The 12,445-nt window shown below is 43.4% G+C and overlaps 1 protein-coding gene across 10 annotated transcripts in view; it reads left to right on the top strand.

Moving 5' to 3' along the window:
• The window catches only part of LOC146985495 (unconventional myosin-IXAa-like), a 194,301-nt gene extending 185,974 nt beyond the window's left edge, over positions 1-8,327 (top strand). The window contains exons 41-46 of one of the 10 annotated variants that reach the window (XM_085778491.1): positions 3,353-3,406; positions 4,746-4,766; positions 5,169-5,256; positions 5,314-5,437; positions 6,238-6,386; positions 7,852-8,327. In XM_085778491.1, the coding sequence (XP_085634617.1) occupies positions 3,353-3,406; positions 4,746-4,766; positions 5,169-5,256; positions 5,314-5,437; positions 6,238-6,386; positions 7,852-8,249 (834 nt within the window). In that variant the 3' untranslated portion in view covers positions 8,250-8,327. Of the gene's footprint in view, positions 1-3,352; positions 3,407-4,745; positions 4,767-5,168; positions 5,438-6,237; positions 6,387-7,851 lie in introns of all 10 variants that reach the window. The other 9 variants (XM_085778490.1, XM_085778489.1, XM_085778495.1 and 6 more) reach the window with 9 other exon arrangements.
• Positions 8,328-12,445: the final 4,118 nt, after the last annotated feature.

Genomic DNA, 12,445 nt, shown 5'->3' with positions numbered 1-12,445 from the left:
TATAAGTCATGATAAAATGCTTTATAGTGTGTTATGATTGTTGTTATAAAGCATTATTAACATTTATGAGTGTTTATAACTACAGTTATACAGTGCTATAACTATCTTATAACTTATTATAAGTATGGTTATAATGCGTTATAGAGATATGCCTCAAATAAAGTGTTACCCTAACTTCTTACATGTTGTTAGATGTGAGTTACTTAGGTTGCTTTCACACCTAACCAAGTGGACTCGAGTTCGCTTGGGGGGCTGAAAGTTGCAACATTGTTGCATTATCACTTGGTTCGGTTCCGCGTTCACACTGCAACTTCTGAACCGCACCAAACTTGCGCCCCAAGCGCACCAAACTTTCTGAGCGTCAAAAGTCGACGTCACTCCGCTCGCGACTGACAGACCTGCTGGGTAACAGTAAACATGGAGCAGCATGTGAAGTTGGCTGTTTGGGGGATGTTGTTTCTTTTTTTTATGTACCAATTGCACTTGGCTCAGCAAGCCGTGCTGTACGACCACCATGTAAGGCAGCGAAGCAGAGCGCATTTCGCTCTTACTACTGCACTGAGGACGGAGAAACGGTACCAGAGGAAAAGACGGAGACTGATGAGAGATGTCGAGTTGTTGGCGTTGTTGCTACACAGACGGCGGACAAGATATGTAACCTAACAATAAAATAACCTATGCATTACGTATGTGTTTAGCAGTGGCGGCCTTAGACAGCTGGGGGCCGTTTCAATATTTCATATGAGGCCCTGCCCTGTTAAACATCAAATGATTTTCCAGCCATGTGCCCATGTGTCGCTGATGCTTTAAACCCTGAAAGGACGCAGTAAACGCACTATCCATGCATCCCAGGTACGCACAACACATTGAGTGTTAAAATCACTATCAGGGCAAGAAACCAGGACTTAGCAGAAAAAACGAGGACTTTCATCAAAAAGCAAAATCATGTACATTTTCAGACAAACTACAGGCTTTAACAATATTCTGAATTTAAATTGGCAACAAAAGTAATGAGAGCAAAGTGCTCCGCGTTATTTCAGCACCACGGACAAGGAAAGGACGAGACATGCGGACAGACAGACAGACAGACGTACAGGTGCTGGTCCTGTCGGTGCTGCGGTGCTGGAGCAGCAGACAGACAGCTGTCTCCTCCATTAGTAAAATCTGTAAATAAGCTGCGAATAATATCACATTTTAGTTGTGCTCTCGCTGTGTTTTATTTCTCTGTTAAGTTAGGACGTACTCATAGATCGCCTGTTTGGAGGCATTTTAACCCGAGGAAAAAAAGAAAAGAGGAGGAAAGTGATTGACAGACGTCAATCATCAGGTTACGCAAATGGGCGCACGTCAGGAGGAAAGCAGGAAAAACAAAAGGACATTAGAAACGCTAAGAGAAAAGGAATAATACTGGGAGAAGGAAAACGAGGGTCTATTGATAGTTTGCGGGCCGTTTTCAAAGGTAATAGCCTACGTTGTTATTGATATTTCCTGCCGTTATTGTTAATTAGGAGCGATTAGTAGGCTACAGTGTCGCGGTGTGGCATGATACGCGCATCAGTGGTTGTAGAGCGGATCAGGGGTCGAGTGTGTGACCGCACGGTGGACAGAGCTGTTTGTGTGTGTGGTGGATGTAGGCCTGTGTGTGTGTATGATAACGGTTGAAACATAGGTAAGGCCGCCTATGGTGTTTAGTCCGCTGAGCTTTCACACTGCATACGAACCGAACCAGGGTTCACTTGCAAACGGACCGAGACCCCCGTTTTCAAGCGGACCAGAGTTCGTTTGTTTGATCCGCACCAGAGTTCGTATGAGCTTTCACACCTGCCCAAACGAACCGGACTATCCGAGCAAACGAACTCTGGTCCGTTTAAAGCGGACCAAAGGAGGACAGTGTGAATGCGCCCTTAAAGTCACAGCAGATGTCATTCAGGAACTCCCAGACACCCCTGTAAAAGTAGAGCAGAGAGGATGGAGTGTAAAGAATGAAAACCAAATTAAAACAATTGACATCTTTTCAAAAAACTGAAGTGTAAAGAATCATCAACAGTTGCTGCTGGCGTTCCACACAGCAGGAGCAGAAAAAGAGTACAATGTGTAATGTTATACAGTATATTTAACATCTGCAGACAAAATTATTTTTTAAGAAAATAAGGGTTTTTCAGGACATTAAATAATTTTAAAAAGAATGACATTTCCAGTTCCAGATGTTGCTGGATCTCTTGCGTCTCTGCAGGTGGTCCGCTCTGTGTCTCGGGGCCAGATATACAGTACAGAGGTGTAAAATAAGAAGTTAAACACGCAGCAGCAGTCACAAGCGAGCAATGCAGGAAGTTTAGACCACATATCAGGAATCCTCCTTACAACATTTTAAAAAAGGAATGACATTACTTTGCTTCATCGAGGATGATCAAGCTGTATAATGTGTCTTCCTACCACACACTAATTGAAAAATACTGTCAACATTGTTGTGATTCCCAAACCCCCCAAATCCTTCCAGCAACCAGTTTGATCTAAACGTTCCCTGTAAGCATGGTTTTAATGATTTGGAAGATAGAAGGTGTCTAAATATCTGCGTTTAAACTGAGAAAACTAGATGTTATACAACTAAGACACATACACAACTGTTGTGTCATCAATACTGTACATTATCACATTGGTGCACATCCTGACAACCTGAATACCACCAAGCTATTTAACTGTGATCATAGCCAGTTCTGTCTCTATTGACCTACACTGGACATAGCAGATTAATTATTTCTGCGAGCATCAAAAAACAATCAGAGTTGAAATTATTAGTTGATCAAGGTCTCAAGATGAAAATTTGCCCTTTTTCCAGTTTTCTATAACAGAAAACTCAATCATTTGGAGTTCCTACAGTAAGTGTTGGTCAGAGAAAAGTTATTTCTATATGTCAACATAGGAGTAAAGTCACTAAAGTATCAAGTCAAGAAAATATTTGTCAGGGGTTATCAATAAAGAAAGTAATTGTTAGTTATAACTTTACAGTATTTCATGATCGCATAATATTATTAGTACTCTGACTGTGAATACTTGACAGAGTTAAAAACAAAACAAAAAAACTTTAAACCAAAACTACACAAAATAAACTAAAACCAGAAACATGACAAGGACCTGTCATGGTTGTTATTGTACTTAAATAGTACAAGTATCTGTTAGATTTGTTAGCATCTTATTATGAAAGGTAATTCTCAGTGTAGCTCAGTTTTAACTTCAATGTTTTTACATCTTTAAACTACAAATCACCAAAGCCATGCCTACCTGATTGCCTCCAGCTCTCCCTAACCCTAATCTGTCCTTCCTCCCTCCCTCCCCCCTCCCTCCCTCCTTCCAGAAACCTGTACTAATTGCTGTTAGGTTTATGAGCATAACCCGCACTGCCACCCCGGTATGTATGCCCCTCCCACTCCATGTGCCGCCCCTCACTAGTCCTGTCCTGTCAGTCGCTCTCTTCACTCTGTCCACTCACACTGTCTTCAATGTCCAGTCACAGCATCATCACGTCTGTCCATCACCTACTGTAGTTCTCAGCTCTGAGGTGTCTGACTCTGTTTGTGTGTTTGTTGCTGTTTCATCAGAGCTTACTTGTGTTGTGTCGTTGCTCAGCACTGTTACTGTCACTACTGGATCGTTCTGTTGGCTTCAAACTAAACCCAGTAATAACAGAGGCTTGGTTTGTATTGTACTGTCACTAAAGCTCAAAGTTGAAGTTGTATCTAAAAGGAGGTTGATATTGTTATGTAAGTCAGGTGAATGAGGTCCCAGCAGCAGCAGACGTGTTGGAGGATTTGGACGTGTAAATTGGACACAAGTTGACTTTTTGCCGCTTTTTTGTTGTTTTTTTAATTTAATGTCAGTCATGTTTCAACATGACGACTTGAGACTGACTTAATCCCATTTCTACATGTGAGCCAGATGTGCTAACAGATGTGATTTTAGTAGACACCAGCACTACAGTAGAATAACAATAGTCATTCATCTTAATTCTGTAATCAGGCAATAACTCACCAAGAGACAAACAATTGGGTATAATTGTTTAATTTATTTAAGAGAAGAGACAATGAACATGTGCATAATTGGCAGCCTATACTATACCAGCCTATACCAGCCCCAGGCTGAACTCCATCTGCTGTCCCAGGTCGATGTCATGAAGAAAAGAAACATACTAACAAGACAGCAGAGATTTAAAAACAAAACAAAACAAAAAACATAGTTGACATTGAAAAATATCATTCTTCTGAAACTAAAACACCAAACTGACACAACCTAGATAAGGTTTGTAGCTAATGTAGCTCTGCCCCTGTCGTTGATCACACAATAACCATTGTCCAGTAACCACCAACAGTAACAACATCGGCCTACACACTTTCAGTTCCAGTTTGTGTTACTCTGCTGTTGGTGTGAAGTCAGTTGTCCAAAGAATTTCCTTCTGGACGTTGTTGGATTGTTGTTAGCAAAGAAACTAACTACCAGCCTGTAGGGTTTTAGTGAGGAATGCTAATGATGTGACAGTCAGAGGCTCCTCTCTCTGTTCTCTGGATGAGAACAGGAACATTTGGTAAAAAAAAAAATGTTTTTACAATTTCCAGACAGGCAGTTTTATCTTTGGTTGATGTTTGTTTGTGTTGCGTGTTGGAGAGAGCAACACAAACAGTAGCACTGTAGCTGCTCTGACTCCACTGACCGCTCTGCTTTCTGTCTCTGCTTCACAACTTATTAACATGCAGCCTAACACAGCTAAACTTAAGGTAATGCCTGTCCGGGAGTGTGTGTGTGTGTGTGTGTGTGTGTGTGTGTGTGTGTGTGTGTGTGTGTGTGTGTGTGTGTGTGTGTGTGTGTGTGTGTGTGTGTGTGTGTGTGTGTGTGTGTGTGTGTGTGTGTGTGTGTGGAAATAAACATGTGTTTGTGTGTGTGTGTGTGTGGTGACACTGAGCAAACCTTATAGTTTCTTAGCGGTGGTGGTGTTGTTGTGGTCAATACATCCTCTGTATAGTTAGTATGTGGTCAGAATGTTCAAGTGTGGCTATAGGAAGTCGTCTGTCTGTGCTTCATCACTGTGACTGTCAGCAGCAGCTGGTTATTACTGCTGGACCTCAGCTGCCTCAGCTGCCACGTAGTCTCACTCTTCATCTGTGTGTGTGAACTTACAGTGCAAAAACCGTGTTCGACAAAGCAGCGGCCACACGGCCTCACCGCCTCACAGTCCCCGAGCACCTCCTCCTGAGATGGATGGAGAGGGTGCAGGAGGAGGAGGAGGAGGAGGAGGAGGAGGAGGAGGAGGAGGAGGAGGAGGAGGGGGAGGAGGAGGAGGAGGAGGAGAGGAAGCAGCAGAGACCGGCCTGAACGAGCAGCAGCAGCTGGCCATGCAGCAGGAGGAGAGGATCCTCACTGAGCAGATTGAGAGTTTGCAGAAAGAGAAGTAGGACGTCACATTTTACCCCAACACAAAATACACCTTTAGAAATGATGATACTAGAGACTTTCCATGGGAAGTTAAGTTGGGGAATTTTGGAAATATTCCAAAATGGAAACCTTCCATGGGAATTATGGGAATTATTGGGAATTTATGGAAATTAACTGGAAATTGGGGGTAATTTAAACAAACTGTATCATATCCAAACATAAATGTTTTGTCATAAGCAGACATCCATGCAAAATAATACAATTAAAAAACATGACATTTCAACAGATTTATTTGTGAGTAGAACTTTATCAAGTTTTAATTCTGTGTGCATGTGATTGAGGAATAGCATAAATATTCAAGTGTTCTTAGCATTAAATCTGGTTATTTTAGCCAAGATTATGCTACAGTATATTTTCCCCAACTATATTCAAATTCCCTGTTAATGGCCAACCTTCAATTTTGTAAATTTCGGATTTATTCCCATATATTCCCGTTAATTCCCATATATTCCTGTTAATTCCGATGGAAAGTTTCCAACTTTGAAAATTCCCGGAATTTTGCAACCCTATGTCTTGGTGATGTGTTAAAAATGTGTGTGATAGCTGAGTGTGTGGATGGATCCTATCAGGGACACACACATGATAACTGCCCAGAGCTTCACATGTAAATCAGCTGCTCTGGATGAGGAACCAGAGGAACCAGAGGAACCAGAGGAACCAGAGGAACCAGAGGAACCAGAGGAACCAGAGGAACCAGAGCAACCACCTGACCGACCGACCGGTGATTTGCTTGTGTGTGTGTGTGTGTGTCGACAGGGAGGAGCTGACGTATGAGATGTTGATCTTGGAGCCGCGGGCGTCTGACGATGAGACTCCTGAATCCGAGGCCTCCATCGGGACGGCGGACAGCTCTGAAAATATCACCATGGACACCAAGGGAGCCACGTCAGACCCCTCTGGTGTGTGTTGGTTCGTTTTGCAGCTCAGCTCGTTGCAGGAAAAGGAAAACGACATAAAACCGATGCAAAGGGCTTTTATTGGAGAGATGGAACCAATAATGTGTCTGTAGTAAAGTAAACTAGAGAGAAAACAGGGCAAATGAGTTATCTTTAACAGAATTATAGCATACAAACATAACTGGATCATTAAAGGAGCTTAAGGTGTGCTTATTATAGTCTGTCCACTGTGTAAAATGGGGGGAAAACTGTGACATCTACAGTAGCGTTCAGATTCTAGATTGCAGCGCTCGCTCGCTCGCTCACGCTCAACCCTCCCATCGGCAAAGTGACGGTGGCCTCTAAGGACAAAACACATTCACAAGCTAATGTTAACTGATAAGAACTTTTTTTTAAATTACAGTAGCTCCTTACGTTGTCAACTCACGGGGGCGTGTCGACACGTGTAGACTTCCACTTGTACCTTCAGTCATGTACATGTATCGCAGCAAAAAGTTCCACAGTGCTCAAGTTATGCAGCCCAGTCCCCTTGAAGGAAAGATCAGAGGACAAACGTACACAGACATAGATGTAGATGTGCATCACCTGTAACAACGGACAGCACTGTGCTCTCCAGCCGGTTCACCTGCAGCTCCACAGATAAGACCAGCTGTCTCTTTAGCCTGGTGTTTGGCACTTTGTATAAAAACCGAACATCTAACCACCATCTGAGCAAAGATCAGCTCAGCCCGAGCACAGCGGATGTGGCTGCTCAGCTGTAGCAGCATGTGTGGGTTTTATAACGGCAAAAAAAACACAAAAAAACATTGCCGATCGTCCTTTCGATCAACGATAGAGGATCAGGTTGCTGATTGGCACAAGCCACAGACACTCAATAGATCAGTGGTTCTCAAACTTTTTTACATCAAGGACCCCTAAACAAACACAAATTAGACCACAGACTATTGGACTAAAATTTGAAACAAACACCAGAAATACACAAATATTTGTTCTGAGACTGAGTAACATTACTTTTGTTTTAAGTCAATGCACGTTCAAATTACTGTCATTGGTGTGACATTTTGGAAAAATTTCAAGAAATCTCTGGAGAAAAAAAAGTGATACATTTTTTAGAAGAAGTTGGGGACCCCCTTAAACCCTCTCATGGACCCACTTTGAGAACCACTGCAAAAGAGCATTTGAATCTTATCAGTTAAGGGCACAAACATGGCGACACAAGATGGCAACTCTCTCTAAAGCAAGACCCTTGCTATATCTATATATAAAAGAATAATTATAAGGCCAAGAAAACATATAGCGATTATATATTCATTGCTAGTATTTTCAGATTTTGCCAATAAACCTTGCCAAATATTACACACTGGACCTTTAATGTTAATTTGAGACATTATGGTTAGTGTTTACTCTGGTCCTGGTTAAATGAGCTGTGATGTAATGTTAGTGTCCACCTCTCTCTGTCTCTGTCTCTCCTCAGACTCGTATCGCTCCAGGAAGACGGAGGTGAAGGGCAGACGGACTCTGCGTCGTCAGCCGGACTCCCAGGACTCAGCTGACTCCACCTCCACCGTGTCCTCCTCCTACCTCCCCTCCTCCTCCCTCTCCTCCAACGCCTCCGGCTCTCCGTCCCCACACTACCGCTTCCGCTCCGCCTCCTCCGGCCCCCTGCTCACCTCCTGCGGCCTGGGGGCCCCGCTGGCCGAGGCCGAGGCGGAGGGGGGGCACAGGACCGGTAAGACCCAGCACAGGCTCAGGCTGAGCCGCAGCTCGCCCAGAGAGCCGTCGGGGAGCCACAGGGGGGGCCACAGGGAGTCGGACTTCAGCTCGGGGCCCCAGCAGCTGGTTCTGTACGGCAGCAACGAGTTCATGGTGTGAAGCCGCGACAGGAGAGACGGAGCGCCGGCCGCCGCCTGCTGGAGGCTCAGGAGGGGGGGAGAGAAGGGGAGGAGGGGGAGAGAGAGTCCTGCTGCCCCCTCCTCGGCGCCCACCCACCCCCTCCTCCCCTGGTCCAGTCACAGCAGAAAGCTGCACAAATCAAAGAAGAGAAGACTGGACACATCCCACAGAGGGTCAGAGGAGGAAGACTGACGCCCGGTGTGAAATACAGACAGGTCCGTTGACCCTCTGATCTCAGTGCTGTTTGACCCCTGCTGGAGCCCCGGGGGTCCGTTAGAGGAGACAGAAGGAGAAGAAGAAGAAGGGAAGGACGAGTGGAGACACGGAGAGAAACCCACACCTGCAAAGCCAAATCTTTCAGTGCCCTGTCTGTCTGTCTTTTATTTTTTAGCATGTGGGCCGGTGGTCAGAGCCCAGAAGAAATGTAGCCATACGACTGAACTGGTGGACACGCTGTCTGTAACCAGCGCCAAGCGAAGTCTGCTCATCACGTTTACACAGGACACACACCGCTTCTCCTTCACACTTTTACCCTACGTCAGTCTGAAGAGAAATGTCACAGCTGTATGTTACATATTATTATAATTATTATTATTATTCTGTTACAGAGGAAAAACGTGTACATAGACAGAAACTCCAGTGCTGCTCTTGGGTCATTCATTGTTGATTAGTCTCTATATAAGTGAAGTGTCCGGTTGCTCTTTTGTTTCTGTGCTGGTTTTGTTTCTTTCCTGGTTTTTTTTTTTTCTCTTTTATTTTATTTTTTTAATTTTTCCTATTTCACGTGGAACAGAGCCAGTTCTGGGTGTCCTCCAGTTACACTCCTAAGAAATAATAGAAGGAAAAGCTGTCAGCCCCGCGCTACGTGTCAGGTGTCACGCGTAGCTACTCCACATGAGGTATCAAATGCCAGTCAGCCATAAGTGTGATTCCTATCAGCCTTCCCCTGCAGGCTTTCTTTCTGTTATTCCTTATGTTTGATTCAGAAACATCAGTGTTAATTTGTTAGGACTTGAATTTTTTAATATATATTATTGCTGTATTATAGGTGTTGTTATTGATATCAAAGATGTCATGTTTTGTGTCAATTTTTTTGTTAAGATGAGAGCCATTTTTCTTTCCCATGTGTGTGTGTGTGCGTGCATGTGCGTGAACTTAAAGAGTGAATAATTCCTGCCACTGTATCAGCTCCCGTTTGTGCATGTGTAGCCATCTCTACACACACACACACACACACTAGATTTTCCTCGTTAAATATTATTCTTATGAGGGTGGAAAATCTCTGCGACCATCACGTGACACTAAAAACTCAGACTTTAGGAAATATTTCATCATTCTGAGTCTCGTTGCACCTGTGGGGAACTCTTCTCTTGCACTCACCAACTCACACGAACCGTCCATGTCGTCCTCTCTCTGAGCCATCCAAAAACAATTCCTTCTATCTCTGCTCCTCCTTCTTCTTCGTCGTCATCTTCTTTTTCTTCTTCCTCGATCTTCTTCTTCTCGTTTAACAGACAAAAAGAACCTAGCTCTTCCATCCTCCTCTCCTCCGGCTCTGGCTGTGAAAAGTAGCATTTACTCTGCAAGCAAGTAGCACCTAACTCACCTAACTCAGACCGTCCTTGTGTTTCTGCATAACCTTCCTCTCTGTCTGTCTCTCTGTCCATGCAGTAGCAGTGTGTTATTCAGTTCCACGGGCCTCAATAGCTTAACAGCAACGATGTCTCTCTACTAAAGCTGCAGTATCTCTCTCCTTGCTTGCTGCGTCCGTGATCAGATACTTTCAGGGCGACGTCGTTTTGCTCTGATCTCACCAACACAATCAGTGTTAATCAACTTTTTTCCTTGAAGCTGGAAAGTCTCAGCGAAGACTGTGCTGATCTCAGTTTTACTGCAGGTGTGGAGACTCGGCAATGTGTCGTCTTTTTATAACATTAAGTGTCGACCTGTTGAGAAGAAGAAAAAAAAAACAGTTTCAGAGGTGAACTGAAAAGGACAAAACTGATTCCAGGTCAAATATCTTTAAGCTGGTATTTGAAGGGATGGTATTTGTACATGTCCAATATGGCATTCTGCAAAACAACGACAACAACAAAAAAAGAAAAAAAAAAAAGTGAATGTACCTGTCACTGGAAGGCATGCTCTGCTTTCTTTGGTTGTTTTTGTTCCTCTTTTATACACAGTGTATGTACTATTTATGATCATGCGTTTGGGGTGTACATTGGTTTAAAAGAATCTGTTATAAAAAGGTGTTATAAAAGGATATATTATCCTGTGTACGATTCATTATCAACTATTAATCATGGCAACATTTTAACGGGCCGGACTTGGTCTGTCATGTTTGTGCTACGAAGCAGAAAAAAGAAAAAAAAAAAAGAAAGAAAAAAGTGTTGTGTCTCTCTGTCTGCGCCACTCTGGACACGGTTATGTATAAGGTGCAATTTGTGTTATATTTCTTTTTTAATGATACAAACATGTCTATGGTTGTAAGAAAAAAAGTGACTTTATGGGGGAAAATTCATCTGCTTATTAAAAAAGCAAAACTGCAGCCAAACAGAACTGACTGGTGATTTGTACTCGATGATGCTACAGGACAAATTTGATTTTCTTTGCGTTATGAAATGTTTCTCCCTACAGAAAAAACACATGAACTTGTGATTCACATGTGATTGTTTTGCACATGGGAATCATGTTTTTTTTTTTAAGTATATTTTTGGGGCTTTTATTGATAGTGCAGTTGAGAGAGAGACAGCAAATGGGGAGGCAGAGTGGGGGAATGACACACAGGAAAGGGCCGTCCGACGCGGAACTCGAACCAGGGCCGCCTGCACCGAGGACTGAGCCTCAACATGGGGCGGCAGCTCTACCCAGTGAGCTAAATGCCGCCCCTGCACATGGGAATCATGTTATTTGCACATGGGAATCATGTGGTTTCGGCCCAATTGTATATGAATCACATGTGAATTCTCATGTGAACCCATTTTCCACATGTGGTAACATATTTTTCACATGTGCTCTACATGGTAACACATGTGATCACATGTGTAAAACATGTTACCACATGTGGAAAATGGGTTCAAATGGGAATTCACATGTGGTTTACATAAAATTGGGCCGAAACCACATGTTTCCCATGTGCAAAACACACATGTGATTTTTTTTACATGTGAAGTTCATGTGTTTTTTCTGTAAGAATCACTACAACACATTCTGTGTATTGGCAGGGCCTAATTATACTGTAGGTGTCATAGCTACATAGCCAATATTATAGTATTAACATCTGTTTACTTAGCAGACATGAGTTCAGACACCCAGGTTAACTCTTGTCTCTACACTAACCCATATTCCTCTAAGTTAGCATGCTAACGAGCTAGCTTCAGACCATCTCTCTGATAATAGCCCTATAGCACCTCCAACCTGCCCTGAAGACACAGAGTGAAGTGTCACACCACCACATCACATCAGTACAAAGAAACAATGTTTGGCAGCAGTAAAAACTGACCTTTAAAATACTGAAACTCTTTCATTATAATTAGCAGTCTTCACCTAATAGCTGTATCAAGATTTCTTCTTTGTAAATTTCCCATTGGCTGTTCTTTAGTGGAAAAGCATGAAACAGGTGGTCGACCTGTGACCTGACTATGTGTCTGACTGTCAACATGATAGAAATAAAAGAAGGTCCACAGGGGAAACTGTGACCAGAACCACAGAGTTCCTATGTACACCGATCAGCCATAACATCATGACCAGCTCCCTAATGTTGTGTTGGTCCCTTTTGCTGCCAAATACACAACAACCTGCTGCACTGTGTATCCTGACAGCTTTCTATCAGAAGCAGCATGAACTTGTTCAGCAGTCTGAGTGTTGTGTAGCTGGTCTGTTGGATGGGAGCTACGGGCCATGCAGCCTTCTCTCCCCACGTGTATCAATGAGCCTGTGGCCGCTTCACCACTGTTCCTTCCTCGGACCAACTGTTGATAGACCCTGACCACTGCAGACCGGGAAACACATCAACTTTGAGGACAACATGTTCACCTGCTGCCTAATATATGGTGTGTTATTCACGTCACCTCTCAGTGCTCTTGTTGTAGGCCTGATTGGTGTATGACAAGCACTTCTGATGCAGCATAATGGTCACTTCAGTCTCACTCATGCCAAAACCACTTGACTGTTGA

Source organism: Trachurus japonicus, chromosome 6 (genome assembly GCF_045865225.1).
Source record: "Trachurus japonicus isolate A0001 chromosome 6, Traja_1.0".
Taxonomy (NCBI): domain Eukaryota; kingdom Metazoa; phylum Chordata; class Actinopteri; order Carangiformes; family Carangidae; genus Trachurus; species Trachurus japonicus.
Note: the sequence above shows the minus strand (reverse complement) of the source record. Positions and strands in the feature narration are given on the sequence as shown.